Source organism: Dama dama, chromosome 5 (assembly GCF_033118175.1).
Source record: "Dama dama isolate Ldn47 chromosome 5, ASM3311817v1, whole genome shotgun sequence".
In the NCBI taxonomy this organism is placed as follows: Eukaryota; Metazoa; Chordata; class Mammalia; order Artiodactyla; family Cervidae; genus Dama; species Dama dama.
Genome location: NC_083685.1, coordinates 10035026 through 10053280, shown reverse-complemented (window position 1 = coordinate 10053280; position 18255 = coordinate 10035026). Strand labels below are relative to the sequence as shown.

Sequence of the window (18255 nt, the reverse complement as noted above, 5' to 3'; positions counted from 1 at the left end):
CAACCACTCTACCAAACTGGACCTTCTGGTAACTTATCAGATAAGGAGTCACAGCCAGAGCAATTCTGCTCTGGTGCCACAAAGTTCTTGAGTTTTTAACCCCTAGCCTTTCGTCCAGACTGAGTTGGCGAGTTGGAACTGATGACAGAGGTATCAAGTGGTTCAGGGAGGGGTGGGGGGAGAAAAAGACAAACTTGGAGAGAAAGACGACTTAGGAAGAAAAACTTGCATGGGGTGGTGTATAAATCTTAATTTTTGAACGGTGATTTTTAAAAATGTTAAAAAATTTCCTTTTAAGGTTAAGACTAGATAGCAGAACTCATTTACCTGCTGTACATATTGTAAAAACTACTTGAACTGAGTCAAAGAAGAAGAACATTACTAGGAGAGAGACAGATGCTCCAATTGGAAGGAACAGGGCCTGGGTAGAGTCAATGGTCTGGATACCTGAAAGAGAAAGGGGTATATTAAGTTTACGTAACAGGCTCTGCGCCCAGGGACTTAAATACATTAACTCATCAAAGTGCAGACAGCTCTAGGGATTGGCACATATGATACAGAATACCTAGGCCCTCGGGCTCCTTCCTAGGAAACGAGACTACGAGCTCCCTGCAGTCCTCACGGCGCCTTCACCACGGCAGGTGCTCACCTCCTGCTCTGCGCCTGTACGCCATGCTCGTCCAGTGATCCGAGATCACGTTTCACAGCAAATTCACCTTCTCCAGGAGAACCCCTTACTAACGTAACCTACTGTTGCCCATCTTGGCTTGTGTTTCTCTCCAGTCTCTTTGTACATGGATGTCAAAATGACTTCACCACTGATGCTTACTCCGACCTACTGACAGCAGACGCTGGTTCAGAAGGGCTCTGAGGCTATGGTAAAGGGCCATAAGAAAAAGCACCTGCTCGAGGTCCAGGGGAAAAGGCATTTGCTGTTTCAGCACTTTACTAACACCTTGGGAGTATTCTGGCCACACTGTCTATGGGACAGCTTGAGTACTAACTCTTTTTTGCATCTTTCAAAATATCTTAATAAATGTCAAATGAATGGTAGGTACTTAATATTGATCCCTTAATATTATCAAGTCTCCTTATTTCTAATTTAGTACTTTCTATAATAAGCATTACCAACTTTCTAGTACAATTCACATACCATAAAATTTACCCGTATTAAGTAATTCAGTATTTTTTTTGGTAAATTATCAAGTGTGAAGCTACCCAGGTGGCACTAGTGGTAAAGAATCCGCCTGCAAATGCAGGAGACATAAGAGACAGTGGTTTGATCCTAGGGTCCAGAAGATCCCCTGGAGGAGGAAACGGTAACCCACTCCAGTACTCTTGCCTGGAGAGTCCCATGGACAGAGGAGCCTGGCAGGTTACAGTCCATAAGGTCACAAAGAGTTGGACGTGACTGAAGCGACTTAGCATGCACGAAGTGTGAAAGGATCACTATAATCTAGTCTTAGAATGTCCTCATCTCAAGAAGATCCCTCATGCCAGTTAACTGTTAATTCTCCTTCCCATCCCTTGCCCCAGGAAACCACTAATCTACTTTGTCTCTCTATATTTGTCTTTTTGGAAATTTCATATAATTGGATTCTTAAAATACACTGTTTTTCTATCTGGCCTTTTTTACTTAACAATGTTCTGCTGTGTATCTATGCTGGAGCATGTTTCACTAATTTATTCTTTTTAATACTGAATAGTAAGCATTCCATTGCTGGACATACTGTATGCTGCTTTTCCCATTAACTAGTTTACTGATCTTTGAGTTGCTTCTACTTTTTGGCTATTATGAATAATGCTGCTGAACACTTGCCATATAGCATACCTCTGTTTCTTCAAAGCAAACATCCTTTAATATCTGAAGTACCAGAAGAGATACAACAGTTCCACAGGTACTGCAAGTAGCTATCTTTAAGAGTCACTAAATGAATTTATGATCAACACCTACAAAATTAACAATCTCACCAAAGGACTTAAATGAAGTTACAATCAGACAGATACCCATCTATCTTGCTTGTCTTTAAGGAAATAAAGAATACTGGCTGCAAGGTTTGAGGCATGAATTAAAGGGACTTCACAAGAAATCTGTAGCTCAGATTCAGAACATGAAACTTTAACAAATTATACCATAAAGATTCAACTGTATTATTATACCAACTGTAATTCTTAAACCCAGTAAATTATCAATTGGGGTTATAGAAAGAATCAAATTAAGACCACTACATGTAGACAGTTAATTGTCAAAAAATGCCTTACTATTATTGGTGCTGTTGCCATTGAAAGACCCAGAAGAACTGTTACTGTCTTTCTCCTTATCTTGGTTTTCAAAGTCCATATTAAGGGACCTGTGGGGAAAATTGTATAGGTAAGTTTTAGTTTCAAGAAAGAACTAGACCAGAAAAGTGGGTAATGAGACATAGTTTTAAATGTTAAAGCACTAGGAAAGAAAGGAAGATTTCTTTTGAACAGCTCTGCAAAACAGGTCTCCATGCTAGTTCAAGAGTTTTCCTGACAGCAGATAAAAGCATTCCACCGTGGCCATATCTCTGTGCACATCTTTAATTACTTCCTTATGGTAAGTACCTAGGAAGGAGAAATACTGGGTCAAAAGGCAAGCACAATTTTGAAACTTTTACATACCACACAACTGCTTCCAAAAAGGTGGATCAATTTACTCTCAGAGCAGTGCAGGAGAGTGAGAGTAAATTCCTAGGCAGGCTGATAAGAAGTCTGGGGTCCCCAAGGAGGAGAAAGGGGTCTGGGGCTCTTAAGGAGGAGACAGGGGTCTGGAGTTCTCAAGGAGGAGAAAAGGACAAACACTTTTTTAAGCCCAGAGCTGATGACTGCACAACAAAACAACTCATCTTGCTCAAGGATGTATGTTTTCCCTTAAACTCTGTACCAATGACTATATAACAACATATCTTGCTCAAGAATTTGTTTCTCCTTAAAAAGAACCTTCTGACTAATCTTGTTATTTTAAAACTTGTATACTGTGAGAGTGGGTCTGGTAAGACCTTTCTATTGTTAGTTCTAATCTTGTTAACTTAAGATGTATGTTGTAGTAGGTCTGGTAGATATGTAAGGCCTTGCTAAGACTAGGGACGGGGTACTCTCCGTCCCCCTTCTGATGTCTGTGTCAGAAGATTTCTCTGTCCCTTTTTCACTTTAATAAAACTCTGCTACACCAAAGGTCTTGAGTGATCAAGCCTGGTCCCTGGTCCCAAAGCTAAATCTTCGGAGATCATGAATTCAACATCGTACACCATAAGCTATCAAGAGCACTTGTTTCTCTTCACCGTATCAGCTCTCCCTCAACAGTAACATGTATTGAGTTACTGCTGTATCCGAGAGTGTTTTAGCTACTGGAGAGACAACAAGTAGAGAGAAAAACAGGCTCTCATGGATTTTATATTTGAAGAGTGGGGAGACTGACAATAAACAAGAAAAATTAAATACTGTATATGGTATGTTAATGGTAACAGCTAAGGAAAAAGGCAGGAAATGGAGAGGGTAGATCTGAAATTTTAATCGGGACATGCAGGGCTCATCGGTACTATTTCTGAGTCAGACCTGAAGAAAGTAGACATATTCAATCTGGGGAACTAAAAATGCTGTACATGTCCTAATTTAGAATCCTTTAACCACTAAACAATTTTATGTACTGACCTTGCCCATTTCTTTCTTTTTGTTTGAACTGTTCAAGTCCTTAGCTCATTTTCTACTACTGCCTTCATTTAAAGTATCTGTGCGTCCGAAAGAACTTCCTGTGATGGTGGAAATGCCCTGTACCCTGCACTGACCTATTTGGTAGACATGAGCCCATGAACACTTGAAATGTGTGAGTGCAACTGAAGGACTGAATTCTGCATTCCATTTCATTTTAATTAATTTAAATTTAGATAATTTGAGAGCTAAAACTATAAAACTTGGGACAAAATATTTGTGACCTTGGATTTGGCAGTGGATTCTTATCTATGACACCAAAAAACACAACTGAAAAATTGATAAATTGGACTTAAACAAAATTAAAAACCTTGTGAGTGCCAAGGAATACTTTAAAAAAAAAAAGAGAAGAGAGAATCCCAAAAGATGGGATAAAATATGTGCTCTTATGTATCTGAGAAGGACCTTACGTTTAGAATATAGAAAGAACTCCTCCAATTCAATAATAGAAAGACAACCCAAATAAAAAGTGGGCGGATAGTGAATATATCTCTTGCCAAAGAAGATAAGCAAATGGCCAGTGAGAACATGAAAAATTCTTAAACAACACTATTGATCAGGGAAATACAAGTCAAAATCACAATGAGGTACCACTACATACCAATTAGGAGGGCTGTGACCAAAGCGTCAGATAACCACCAAAGTGAGCAAGGCTGTGAAACGTCACCCGCTGCAGGTGGGGCTGCCAACTGCTGCAGCCATTGCGGAAACACTGTGGCAATTTTAAGTTTCTTTAGTAAGCACAGGCCTGTTCAGGCTACCTGTTTCTTCTTGAGTGACCTTGCGTATAGACTGTCACTTACAGATAAATCAAAAAATTTATCCATTTCATCTAAGTCATCAAATTTATTGGCATAAAGTTATTTATGGTCATCCCTTATTATCCTTTTAATATCTGTACACTCTAGTAATATCACCTCTTGTCCCCGATATTAAGTCTCTCTTCTTTTTTCCCTCAGGTTAGTCTGGCTAGAGGGTTACCAACTTTATTATTATTTTTTTAATCAGCTTTTAGTTTCAGCCATTTTTCTCCACAGAGAAAATCTATTTGATTTACTTTGGCTTTGATCTTTATTCCTTCCTTCTGTCTACTGAATACCGTTTAATGTGCTCCATTTCCCTAGTTTAGTCAGAAATGGTGAAAGGTCTAAGTCATTGAAACTTTCTCCTCTATCTAACCCAGGTATTTGGAGCTACGATTCCTTTTGCTTTTGCAGCAGGCCATAAATTTTGTAGGTTTTCACTTTAATTCAAAATATTTTCCAATCCCTTCTTGATGTCTTGTTTGCTACACTGAAGAGTGTTATTTTTTGTTTCAGTATTTTGTTACAGTATTTTTTAATGACTTTTATTTCCTTTGTTGTCTTATTAGCTATAACTCTTTGTTCTTTTATTTTACTGGCTGTGGTAAAGTTTATAGTGTACATCTTTAATCAACACAGCCTACCTTCAAGTTATATGGCAGTACTTCATTTATAGTATTAAAACCTGACAAGAGTTTATGTTTATTTCCCTCTTAACACCTGTACTATTATTACCGTGCATTTTTACATGTCATGCTTATGAACACCATACTATATTATTATTTTTGCTTATACAATCCATTATCTTCTATAAAGAATTTTAAATAAAAAAAAAAAAAACCTTTTGTATTTAACATTGTAGTAAGTTTTTCTTTTTTTGGCCTTGCCCTGTCAAACATTACCATGGGTTGCTATTACACAAAACTGAAGTCTGGCTAAATAAGGCTGTGAGGACCCATATATTTGCTCAAACATTAAGATACATGTATTCCAGCTTTCTAAAACAAGATCCATGGACCTAGGTTTAACAGATCCCAGGCTACTGCGACGGGTCCAGTAATGGTTATCCACACTGCACAGCTGTCATTTCACAAACTAATCTTCATTCGATAGCATGCCAAGGATATATTTCCACATCAATACATACAACTCCTTTTCATTAAAAAAAAAAAAAAAAAATAGGGACTTCCCGGTGGCACAGTGGATAAGAACCCACCTGCCAATGCAGGAGACACAAATTCAATTCCTAGACTGGGAAGGTCCCACATGCCAAGGAGCAGCTAAGCCCAGGAGCCTCAACTGCTGAGCCAAGAGCCACAACTACTGAGCCAGCGCTCTAGGGCCCGGGAGCCACAGCTACTGAGCCAAGAGCCACAACTACTGAGCCAGCGCTCTAGGGCCCGGGAGCCACAGCTACTGAGCCAAGAGCCACAACTACTGAGCCAGCGCTCTAGGGCCCGGGAGCCACAGCTACTGAGCCAAGAGCCACAACTACTGAGCCAGCGCTCTAGGGCCCGGGAGCCACAGCTACTGAGCCAGGAGCCACAACTACTGAGCCAGTGCTCTAGGGCCCGGGAGCCACAGCTACTGAGCCAGGAGCCACAACTACTGAGCCAGCGCTCTAGGGCCCGGGAGCCACAGCTACTGAGCCAGGAGCCACAACTGCTGAGCCAGCGCTCTAGGGCCCGGGAGCCACAACTGCTGAGCCCATGCACCGTAAACCTGTGCTCCAAGGAAAAGCCACCGTAATGAGAAGCCAGCACACAGCAATAAGCAGTAGGCCCTGCCTGCTGCAGAGAGAAAGCCCTCGAAAGCAATGAAGACCCAGCACAGTCAAAAATAACTTAAAAAAAACTATTTTAAAAAAGCCAAGAATAGTTAACTCGATCTGGTATCATTTTTGGCTCAATTCCTGCCTTAGGAGAGACAAACAGCAAGAAAAGTAACCTTTTACAGGAAGATGATACAGTTTTGATCTTGAACTGGGTGGGGTATAACCAACAACTGAGTCTGCCAAATAAATAGTGTCAGAAAGAATGACAACTGATCAACATTCTTCAAATTTAAGTTGATATACAAGTACAAATCCCACTGTGCATTTTTGGGTCACTTCAATGTAGTGGGTTAGCCAAAAAGTTCATTTGGGTTTTCCCATAACACCTTATGGAAAAACTAACAAATGTTTTGCCAACCCAATAGTTTGATTCAGATACTACATCAGGAAGTAGTTTAACATTCTCTGAGTGCTTTACTAAGGTTTTATTGAGGTGGAGGTGGAGATCTAGTGATATTTGCTCTAAATGTTCTTTCAGGCTAAAACTGAGTTAGCTGTAAAGAATAGAACTTAAGGAAATCAACTTTTAGTATCTTTGGGTACTAGATTGAATTACAGGGGATTTTCTGGGAAAGTCCTAGGCCCATAAGAACTTCCACTGCTTGCTCGGGACAAGGGGAAACGTGGGCTTAATAGTTAGGCCGTTTCAGGCTCCTAGGTTGTGATAAAAATGCAAATGTGCCGTGAGAACTGTTAAGACAAAGAGGCCTATATTCAGCCAGCCATAGAGTACATGTCTGGACCACTGCCCACGGTTATCACGAGATCAATAATCAGTTGAAGAACTAATAACCCATTGATTTCTCTAGATACCATTAGATCACAGTAAGCTAGCAATCTAGACCACAACTTTCTGCTACTGGTTGTGTCTCCTCAATTTTGGCAAAACTGCTTTTGCTGAAATCTAATTTCATGAAATGCCACCAGGTTATATTGAAGAGCACTATAATTCAGTCAACAAAACAACCAATGTCTGTTATGAAATGCTATGAAATAAAATGTTGCATCTTCTTCCTGAGGGTCTCTGGGATAAACCTATGTCTGACCTTAAAAGCAAGAATAACGAGCCCACCCGCACAATCTGGGCTTTTATCAGGACACTGTGAAGTGTTAAGTTCCCTCCTTTCTCCCGAGAGCTGGCGGCTAGAAAGCCCACCGTGTGCCGTGGACCACCAGGGGGCGCGCCCGCCAGGGGAGGCATCTCCGGGCTTGCTTTTGGCTCCACTCTGTTTCCCACCCCTACCTTTTCTTTGGCCCCATTCTGTTACCTTGTCTCATCACAGCTTGTAAAAACTTAATGGTGTGAAATACTTTTGAACAGGGCAGAGTGAAAATAAACAATTGACAATTGCAGGAAGCAAAAGGGAGCTGAGAATACATTTACTGAAAGTTATACTTGTTCACCTGTTTGAATTCTGATAATGGAATACAATTATGAATACTGGAGAAGAAAGGCAAAATGGAATTTTTATTTTAGTATTTTAAGAATACCATGTTTTTTGACCATTCTAATATTGGAAGGAAGCACAATGAAAGGGAGCATTCACTTGGTCAAGGAAAACACTATATGGCTGAACTTTGCTGTAAGCTAACTGTGTGTTCCTAGAAAAATTAGAATGGTTTCCTTTTGGATTGACTGGTTTGATCTCCTTGCAGTTCAAGGGACTCTCCAGATTTTTCTCCAACACCACAGTTCAAAAGCATCAATTCTTCGGCACTCAGCTTTCTTTATATAGTCCAACTGTCACATCCATACACAACTACTGGAAAAACCATGCTTTGACTAGATGGACCTTCGCTGGCAAGTAATGTCTCTGCTTTTTAATATGCTATCTACGACCATAACTTTTCTTCCAAGGAGCAAGCATCTTTTAATTTCATGGCTGCAGTCACCATCTGCAGTGATTTTGGAGCCCAAGAAAATAAAGTCTGCCACTGTTTCCATTGTTTCCCCATCTATTTGCCATGAAGTGATGGGACCAGATGCCATGATCTTAGTTTTCTGAATGTTGAGCTTTAAGCCAACTTTTTCACTCTCCTCTTTCACTTTCATCAAGAGGCTCTTTGGTAGTTCTTCGCTTTCTGCCACTACAGGGGTGTCATCTGCATATCTGAGGTTATTGATATTTCTCCCAGCAATCTTGATTCCAGCTTGTGCTTCATCCAGCCCAGCATTTCGCATGATGTACTCTGCCTATGAGTTAAATAAGGAGGATGACAATATCCAACCTTGATGTACGCCTTTCCCTATTTGGAAGCAGTTTGTTGTTCCATGTCCAGTTCTAACTGTTGCTTCCCAACCTGCATACAGATTTCTCAGAAGGGAGGTCAGGTGGTCTCGTATTCCCATCTCTTGAAGAATTTTCCACAGTTTGTTGTGATCCACACAGTCAAAGGCTTTGGCATAATCAATAAAGCAGAAATAGATGTTTTTCTGGAATTCTCTCGCTTTTTCTGTGATCCAAGTTTGGCAACTTGATCTCTGGTTCCTCTGCCTTTTCTTAATCCAGTTTCAACATCTGAAAGTTAACGGTTCATGTACTGTTGAAGCCTGGCTTGGAGAATTTTGAGCACTACTTTGCTAGCGTGTGAAATGAGTACAATTATGCAGTAGTTTGAACATTCTTTGACACTGCGTTTCTTTGGGATTGGAATGAAAGCTGACCTTTTCCAGTCCTGTGGCCGCTGCTGAGTTTTCCAAACTTGCTGGCATATTGAGTGTAGCACTTTCACAGCATCATCTTTTAGGTGAAATAGCTCAGCTGTAATTCCATCACTGCCACTAGCTTTGTTCATTAGTGATGCTTCCCAAGGCCTGCTTGACTTTGGACTCCAGCATCTCTGGCTCTAGATGAGTGATCACACCATCGAGATCATCTGGGTCATTAAGACCTTTTTTGTTTTTATTTTTATTTTTTAATTTCTTTTTTTCATTTATTTTTATTAGTTGGAGGCTAATCACTTTACAATATTGTAGTGGGTTTTGTCATATATTGACATGAATCAGCCATGGAGTTACATGTATTCCCCATCCCGATCCCCCCTCCCACCTCCCTCTCTACCCGATCCCTCTGGGTCTTCCCAGTGCACCAAGCCCGAGCACTTGTCTCATGCATCCAACCTGGGCTGGTGATCTGGTTTCACCATAGATAATATACATGTTTCGATGCTGTTCTCTCGAAACATCCCACCCTCGCCTTCTCCCACAGAGTTCAAAAGTCTGTTCTGTACATCTGTGTCTCTTTTTCTGTTTTGCATATAGGGTTATCATTACCATCTTTCTAAATTCCACATATATGTGTTAGTATGCTGTAATGTTCTTTATCTTTCTGGCTTACTTCACTCTGTATAATGGGCTCCAGTTTCATCCATCTCATTTGAACTGATTCTTCTTAGTGGCTGAGTAATATTCCATGGTGTATATGTACCACAGCTTCCTTATCCATTCGTCTGCTGATGGGCATCTAGGTTGCTTCCATGTCCTGGCTATTATAAACAGTGCTGCGATGAACACTGGGGTGCACGTGTCTCTTTCAGATCTGGTTTCCTCAGTGTGTATGCCCAAAAGTGGAATTGCTGGGTCATATGGCAGTTCTATTTCCAGTTTTTAAAGAAATCTCCACACTGTTCTCCATAGCGGCTGTACTAGTTTGCATCCCCACCAACAGTGTAAGAGGGTTCCCTTTTCTCCACACCCTCTCCAGCATTTATTGCTTGTAGACTTTTGGATAGCAGTCATCCTGACTGGTGTGTAATGGTACCTCATTGTGGTTTTGATTTGCATTTCTCTGATGATGAGTGATGTTGAGCATCTTTTCATGTGTTTGTTTTAGCCATCTGTATGTCTTCTTTGGAGAAATGTCTGTTTCGTTCTTTGGGCCATTTTTTGATTGGGTCATTTATTTTTCTGGAATTGAGCTGCAGGAGTTGCTTGGATATTTTTGAGATTAATCCTTTGTTGCTTCATTTGCTATTATTTTCTCCCAATCTGAGGGCTGTCTTTTCACCTTGCTTATAGTTCCTTTTGTTGTGAAAAAGCTTTTAAGTTTCATTAGGTCCCATTTGTTTATTTTTGCTTTTATTTCCAATATTCTGGGAGGTGGGTCATAGAGGATCCTGCTGTGATTTATGTCGGAGAGTGTTTTGCCTATGTTCTCCTCTAGGAGTTTTATAGTTTCTGGTCTTACACTTAGTAGATCTTTAATCCATTTTGAGTTTATTTTTGTGTATGGTGTTAGGAAGTGTTCTAGTTTCATTCTTTTACAAGTGGTTGACCAGTTTTCCCAGCACCACTTGTTAAAGAGGTTGTCTTTCTTCCACTGTATATCCTTGCCTCCTTTGTCGAAGATAAGGTGTCCATAGGTTCGTGGATTTATCTCTGGGCTTTCTATTCTGTTCCATTGATCTATATTTCTGTCTTTGTGCCAGTACCATACTGTCTTGATGACTGCGGCTTTGTAGTATAGTAAGACCTTTTTTGTATAGCTCTTCTGTGTATTCTTACCACCTCTTCTTGATATTAGGTCAAGGATATTAGAAATATTAAAAATCAAGGATATTTCTGTCCTTTATTGTGCCCATCTTCGCATGAAATGTTCCCTTGGTATCTCTGATTTTCTTGAAGAGATCATTAGTCTTTCCCATTCTATTGTTTTCCTCTATTTCTTTGCACTGATCACTGAGGAAGGCTTTCTTATCTCTCCTTGCTGTTCTCTGGAACTCTGCATTCAAATTGGGTATATCTTTCCTTTTCTCCCTTGCCTTTTGCTTCTCTCCTCTTCTCAGCTATTTGTAAGGCCTCCTCAGACAACCATTTTGCCTTTTTGCGTTTCTTTTTCTTGGGGATGGTCTTGACCCCTGCATCCTGTACAATGTCACAAACCCCCGTCCATAGTTCCTCAGGCACTCTATCAGATCTAATCCCTTGAATCTGTTTGTCACTTCCACTGTATAATTGTAAGGGATTTGATTTAGGTCATACCTGAATGGTCTAGTGGTTTTCCCTACTTTATTCAATTTAAGTCTGAATTCTGCAATAAGGAGTTCATGATCTGAGCCACAGTCAGCTCCTAGTCTTGTTTTTGCTGACTGAATAAAGTTTCTCCATCTTTGGCTGCAAAGAATATTATCAATCTGCTTTTGGTGTTGACTATCTGGTGATGTCCACGTGTAGAGTCTTCTCTTGTGTTGTTGGAAGAGGGTGTTTGCTATGACCAGTGCGTTCTCTTGGCAAAACTCTGTTAGCCTTTGCCCTGCTTCATTTTGTACTCCCAAGGCCAAACTTGCTTTTTACTCCAGGTATCTCTTGACTTCCTCCTTCTGTATTCCAGTCCCCTAATAATGAAAAGGATATATTTTTTGAGTATTAGTTCCAGAAGGTCTTGTAAGTCTTCATAGAACCGTTCAACTTCAGCTTCTTCAGCATTACTGGTCAGGGTACAGACTTGGATTACTGTGATACTGACTGGTTTGCCTTGGAAATGAACAGAGATCATTCTGTCGTTTTTGAGACTGCATCCAAGTACTGCATTTCAGACTCTTTTCTTGACCATGATGGATGGCTACTCCATTTCTTCTAAGGGATTCTTGCCCACCGTAGTAGATGTAATGGTCATCTGAGTTAAATTCACCCATTCCAGTCCATTTTAGTTCGCTGATTCCTAAAATGTTGATGTTCACTCTTGACATCTCCTGTTTGATCACTTCCAATTTGCCTTGATTCATGGACCTAACATTCCAGGTTCCTATGCAATACTGCTCTTTACAGCATCGAACTTTACTTCCATCACCAGTCACACCCACAGCTGGGTGTTGTTTTTGCTTTGGCTCCGTCTCTTCATTCTTTCTGGAGTTATTTCTCCACTGATCTCCAGTAGCATATTGGGCACCTACCAACCCAGGGAGTTCATCTTTCAGTGTCCTATCTTTCTGCCTTTTCATAGTGTTCATGGGGTTCTCAAGGCAAGAATACAGAGGTGGTTTGCCATTCCCCTTTCCAGTGGACCATGTTTTGTCAGAACTCTCCACCATGACCCTGTCCATCTTGGGTGGCCCTACAGAGCATGGCTCATGGTGAGTTGGTTTGTGAACCAAAATAAGACTTATTTTGGCTAACCTGGTCTAACTTTACAGTTACATGCATTTGGTATGAAGGTCAAAAAAATCATATAAAGTACATTCCTTATCATCTCTGCACTGTCTTCCTAGAGTAGGTTTGAGTATAAGCAAATAAACTACCCTCGAAATGAAAGAAAGCACAGGGAGGTGCTTGCCTTAAAAAAAGGTAGTAGTTACTCTATAATAAAGTTCCACTGTTCCCTTATATAGTAACTTTACATACACATAAAGAGATGCATCTGTATTATATTTATGTATTACCTTTTTATCAATTATAAAGTATATCTTCCTTTTGATTTCCTTTTAGATCTACTTCAAACCTGCTGTTCTTTTGTCTGTGATTCCTGTGGGGACAGAACTCAAGTGTCCTGACAGTAATAAGCTGCCTAAAAAATTCTAAACCATCTCACACTGTGATTCCTAAGTCCCTCTGCCCATCTGAATGGCCCTTTTCACCTCCCCTGCCCCTCCATTAATGTTTTCCTGTTGGTTTGTCAAAGGCTGTGGGGAAATACTTATTACGTGAGTAATTATGCTATTTTCTCCCCCTGAGCAGCTGGAAAGATTAAGGAGATCAGGTGTCATCTTGAAGTAACACAGGAAGTCTAGCAAGCAGAGCTCAGCCAAGGGATGGCAAATATAAGGGCTCTTAGATTGAGGATTTGTTTGGGGTTTTAAAATCTAGTTTTATTTGGCACAGTTCTCCCCTCTGTACTTAGAAATGTGAAAGCCTGGGGGAAAATAACCAGTACAGTGCACAAACCTTTCACCTTGTGTTTTATGATTTTCTCCATGTCTTCAGAGCTCTAAATAAAATGTATTATTTAAATAAGCAAATAATGTATTTTTTATGGTCCTAAATCAGAAGAGGTAAGAACATTTGGCTGGGCATTGGGAGAGACAATATGGATAGGGCTAATCAAATTCAAGAGGCATTTCTTGTGCAAGTCCTATATGGAAGGCTACATGAAAGCAGAGGCCAAGGGAGGAGAAATCTGCAGTAAGAAGCGGTGGTAAAACCATCAAGGCTTAGCAAGGATGAAGACTGAGAGGAAACGTTTTTAGACTTGGCAAAAAATGGAGACTCTGAGAACCTCAGGAGAGCTTCAATAGAACTGTAAAAGGTTACAAACATATCAATGAGTGGGTCCATAAAGTGCCACCAGCAATGAAGAGCCAACAATGTGCAATAATGGAAAGATTATCCAGTGTGCAGGTCACCTGAATGAGGCTGGAGTATAGTGCTCCCATCCTAAGCCTACCGAACAACCTTCCCTAGCTGATTCTTATGGTCGGAGAACCACTACTGAAGAAAAAAAAAAAAAATCACAAAAAGGGGTTTTTAAGAAACTTCTCATTTCTTCTGACTTTACTATCAGATCAACTTATTTGCTTCACAAATGAAATGGTATTGTTCTCAATAGCCAGCAGCAGTAGAGTACTGCCTGAGTTTAAATCCCAGCTTCATCACTTAATACTTGGGTGAGCTACATAACATTTCTGGGCCCTAGTTTCCTCATTTATAAAATGGGAATAACAGTATCTATTCTGTTGAATTGAGACAAGGATTAAATGAGACTTTAGGTAAAGCATTTAGCACTGTATGTGGGACATAAATGTTCAGTAAAACATTAGCTATTTTCTTCATCAGGTTTCTTTATAAAGCCAATGTCTAATCAAAAAAAATTCTAGTAGCCAATTACAATCATACATCTCTAAACGACCCCCTCAGCGTAACAAACAGAAGTCACTCACAACATCTGAGAAGCATCCAACCTGGTAGAAACAGCAGAAGTCAGACAGCAAGACAGACTAGTAAGCATCATTTAGCACCCTAGGGTACCCAGAAGAACTATACAAAAAGATCTTAATGACCCAGATAACCACGATTGTGTGATCACTCACCTAGAGCCAGATATCCTGGAGTCTGAAGTCAAGCGGGCCTTAGGAAGCATCACTATGAACAAAGCTAGCGGAGGTGATGGAATTACAGCTGAGCAACTGCAAATCCTAAAGGATGATGCTGTGAAAGTGCTGTACTCAATATGCCAGCAAATTTGGAAAACTCAGCAGTGGCCACAGGACTCGAAAAGGTTAGTTTTCATTCCAATCCCAAAGAAAGGCAATGTCAAAGAATGTTCAAACTACCGCACAATGGCACTCATTTCACACGCTAGCAAAGTAATGCTCAAAATTCTCCAAGCTAGGCTTCAACAGTACATGAACTGAGAACTTCCAGATGTTGAAGCTGGATTTAGAAAAGGCAGAGGAAGCAGAGATCCACTGGATCATAGAAAAAGCAAGAGAATTCCAAAAAAACATCTACCTCTGCTTCACTGAGTATTCTAAAGCCTTTGATTGTGTGGATCACATCAAACAGTGGAAAATTCTTTAAGATATGGGAATACCAGACCACCTGACCTGCCTCCTGAGAAACCTATAATGCAGGTCAAGAAGCACCAGTTAGAACTGGACATGGAACAACGGACTGGCTCCAAATTGGGAAAGGAGTACATCAAAGGTATATACTGTCACCCAGCCTGTATAACTTATATACAGAGTACATCATGTGAAATGCCAGGCTGAATGACTCCACAAGCTGGAATCAAGACTGCCAGGAGAAATATGAATAACCTCAGATATGCAGATGACACCACCCTAGTGGCAGAAAGCTAAGAGGAACTAAAGAGCCTCTTGATGAAAGTAAAAGAGGAGAGTGAAAAAGTTGGCTTAAAGCTCAACATTCAAAAAAAGAAGATCACAGCATCTGGTTCCATCATTTCATGGCAAATAGATGGGAAAACAGTGGAAACAGTGACAGACTTTATTTTCTTGGACTCCAAAATCACTGCAGATGGTGACTGCAGCCATGAAATTAAAAGATGCTTGCTGCTTGGAAGAAAAGCTATGACCAACCTAGACAGCATATTATAAAGCAGAGACATTACTTTGCCAACAAAGGTCCATCTAGTCAAAGCTATGGTTTTTTTCAGTAGTCATGTAGGGATGTGAGAGTTGGGCCATAAAGAGGGCTGAGCGCCGAAGAATTGATGCTTTTGAACTGTGGTGTTGGAGAAGACTCTTGAGAGTCCCTTGGACTGCAAGGAGATCAAACCAGTCAATCCTAAAGAAATCAGTCCTGAATATTCATTAGAAGGACTGATGCTGAAACTGAAACTCCAGTACTCTGGCCAACTGATGTGAAGAACTGACTCACTGGAAAAGACCCTGATGCTGAGAAAGACTGAAGGCAGGAGGAGAAGGGGACGACAGAGGAGGAGATGGTTGGATGGCATCACTGACTCAACAGACATGAGTTTGAGCAAGCGCCAGGAGATGGGGAAGGATAGGTAAGCCTGGCGTGCTGAAGTCCATGAGGTTGCAAGGAGTCGGACACGACAGACTGACTGAACAACAACAGGGTACCAGCTGGCTGTGCCCTAATGAATTCCTTGTATTTTCATCAAGCAATCCATGTCCAAATAAGTAATAGGTCAGTTCTTCATTCAGCTATCCCTCGTTTACATTAAAGCAAGAATCTAGGAAATCACTCTAGCAGTTTTACTTACTGACTACTGCAATTTTTGTTTCTGCTACCATGAAAAGATTATTTTTTCTGGCTGCAATGGGTCATCACTCCCATTACCACCTGACTCCGCCTCCTGTCTGGTCAGTGGCAGCATTAGATTCTCGTAGGAGTGCAAAACTTATGGTGAACTGTGCATCTGAATGATCTAGGTTGCACGCTCCTTATGAGAATCATCCAGAAACCACCCTCAGCCCCCTCACTCTGCCAAGGTCTGTGGGAAAACTGTCCTCTATGAAACTGGTCCCTGGTGCCAAAAATGTTGGGGACTGCTTAGTATATAAGTACATGCCAAATAAATGTCATTTGAACTAACAAAAGGACTTTCAGAGTTGTGACTCTAAAGTTTTGTTTTTTTTTTAATTATAAAAACTTCTGAAATGTTATTATATACTCAAGAAGAAAAAAACAAAAATTTGTCTAAAGCACAGAGATACAAAAAGTACAGGATCATGCTGATGAGGTTCTAAGCTGCTCTGGCTTGACTGATGTTTCCTAAGGGTGGCTAGGAACCTAGGATTCTCAGCAGAAGTCTCAATGAGTGAAACATTTATCAACTGATACTGGAATTATCAACAGTATTTTACTTGTTCTACTCAATGCTGAGATAAAGCCTAGAAGTCTGTAATTTTACCAAATACTCATTAAAATCCAAATATAATACTGGCTAATTCAAAACCTTAAGCTTATTTCCTTTATCACTGCTGCTCCCTTTCAAGTTCTCAATTTAAAATTTCCCAGGCACCCTTCATTCTTAAATGTATCCACCACAAAACTATCAGTTATACAACCACTAAGATTTCTCTAAAGTAAGAATAGTGAAAAGAAGAAGGGAGTGAGTATCTAGCTTCCTTATCTTTGTATTTCTATGGCTGTCTGCTAGGATGGGAACTTCAAGAAGATCCAGTCTCAGCATTCCTAAGGTCAGCAGAGAGAATACTTGGTATACGCAACAGTGCACAATTCTCGTAATAGTAGCCTGAACCTTATGAAATTACATGTGTATGTCAAAAAAGTTGACTATCTACTGGCAATTTCATATATGGCTCAACATAGTCAATGCCCCCCCCCCTTTTTTTTTTAATTAAGAAGAACATTCTGTCCCTTTGAGACACTGCAGAATCACTGTCAGGGACTCTCTCCTTAACTCTCTCAATGAATATACTTAATGTGAATCATTTTCCCCCCAGAACCAGAATTTAAGTGATTAGTTTTCACTTATTTGCATTAAAATGACAAAGCCATAAGCAAAACCAAGAAGTGTTTTAACAGCCAACCAAAGAATAAATATTAGAATTATCCTGTTCAACTCAATTCCTGTTAAAGTCATGTTTCTCTTCAAAGAGGCAATCAATTCTGGTCCCAATGCCCAGAACAACGTGCCTTCCACCTCGAACAGAAGACCCTTTGAGAGCATCTTACCTGAAACTACCATAGACTATAAGTAGAATGGAAATCAGAAAAGTAGACACTTGACTGGAATCCACCAGGGAATAGGCCCTAGAGAAAAAAAGAGGAAAAAAAAAAATTAATCACATGGCAGCAAACTAATGGAGTTTACAGTCTAATGGAGTTCTATAAACTCCACTAAGTTTTATTTTTGTCTTAGAAGGAAAAAAGGTATAAATTGGCATGAAGAAAATATTAATTGAAACACAGATCTGGTAGTTTAGCATAAAAAGTAAATGTATAGATTCAGAGTTTTTATTAGTTAGCCTTCACCGGGGGTTCAATGGTATCAATGTAAAAATCCCGTCTCAGTATAATACACACATGTGCTTCCACTCCCAAGTACCAAAATACCTACCAACTCCTTCCTTGTGAATTATCAGTAGCATCTTTAGTGATTTTACTCAGTAATAAAAGTAAAGCTCATGTCTCTCCTGGATTCTAGTTTCATTTTCTTTAACTGCCTATTGGTTCTCTTCATGTGGGTATCCCACAGAGGGTTCTTGAAAGTCAACAGGTTGAAAACTTAAGTCATTGTTCTTCCCTTCATACCTGACCCTCTCAAGGCATAGCATGATTCCTTCAGCATTCCTGACACCCTCTTCCCTTCCTTCCCACATTATGACAACAGTCAGGAAGTCCCACAACTTCCACTTCCCCAGATAACCTCCCTTTCACGGATCACAGCCCTGTGATGAAGGGGCTTGTGTAACTCCGTGAAACTAAGAGCCATG

The 18255-nt window shown here is 40.3% G+C and overlaps 1 protein-coding gene across 3 annotated transcripts in view; it reads right to left on the bottom strand.

The window, feature by feature from the left end:
• SPPL3 (signal peptide peptidase like 3) overlaps positions 1–18255 on the bottom strand; it is a 95689-nt gene that overhangs the window by 12785 nt on the left and 64649 nt on the right. For all 3 annotated transcript variants that reach the window (XM_061141744.1, XM_061141745.1, XM_061141743.1), the window contains 3 exons: positions 17495–17572; positions 2263–2351; positions 328–447 (listed from right to left, as the gene is read on the bottom strand). In XM_061141744.1, coding sequence (XP_060997727.1) covers positions 328–447; positions 2263–2351; positions 17495–17572 — 287 coding nt within the window. The remainder of the gene's footprint in view (positions 1–327; positions 448–2262; positions 2352–17494; positions 17573–18255) is intronic.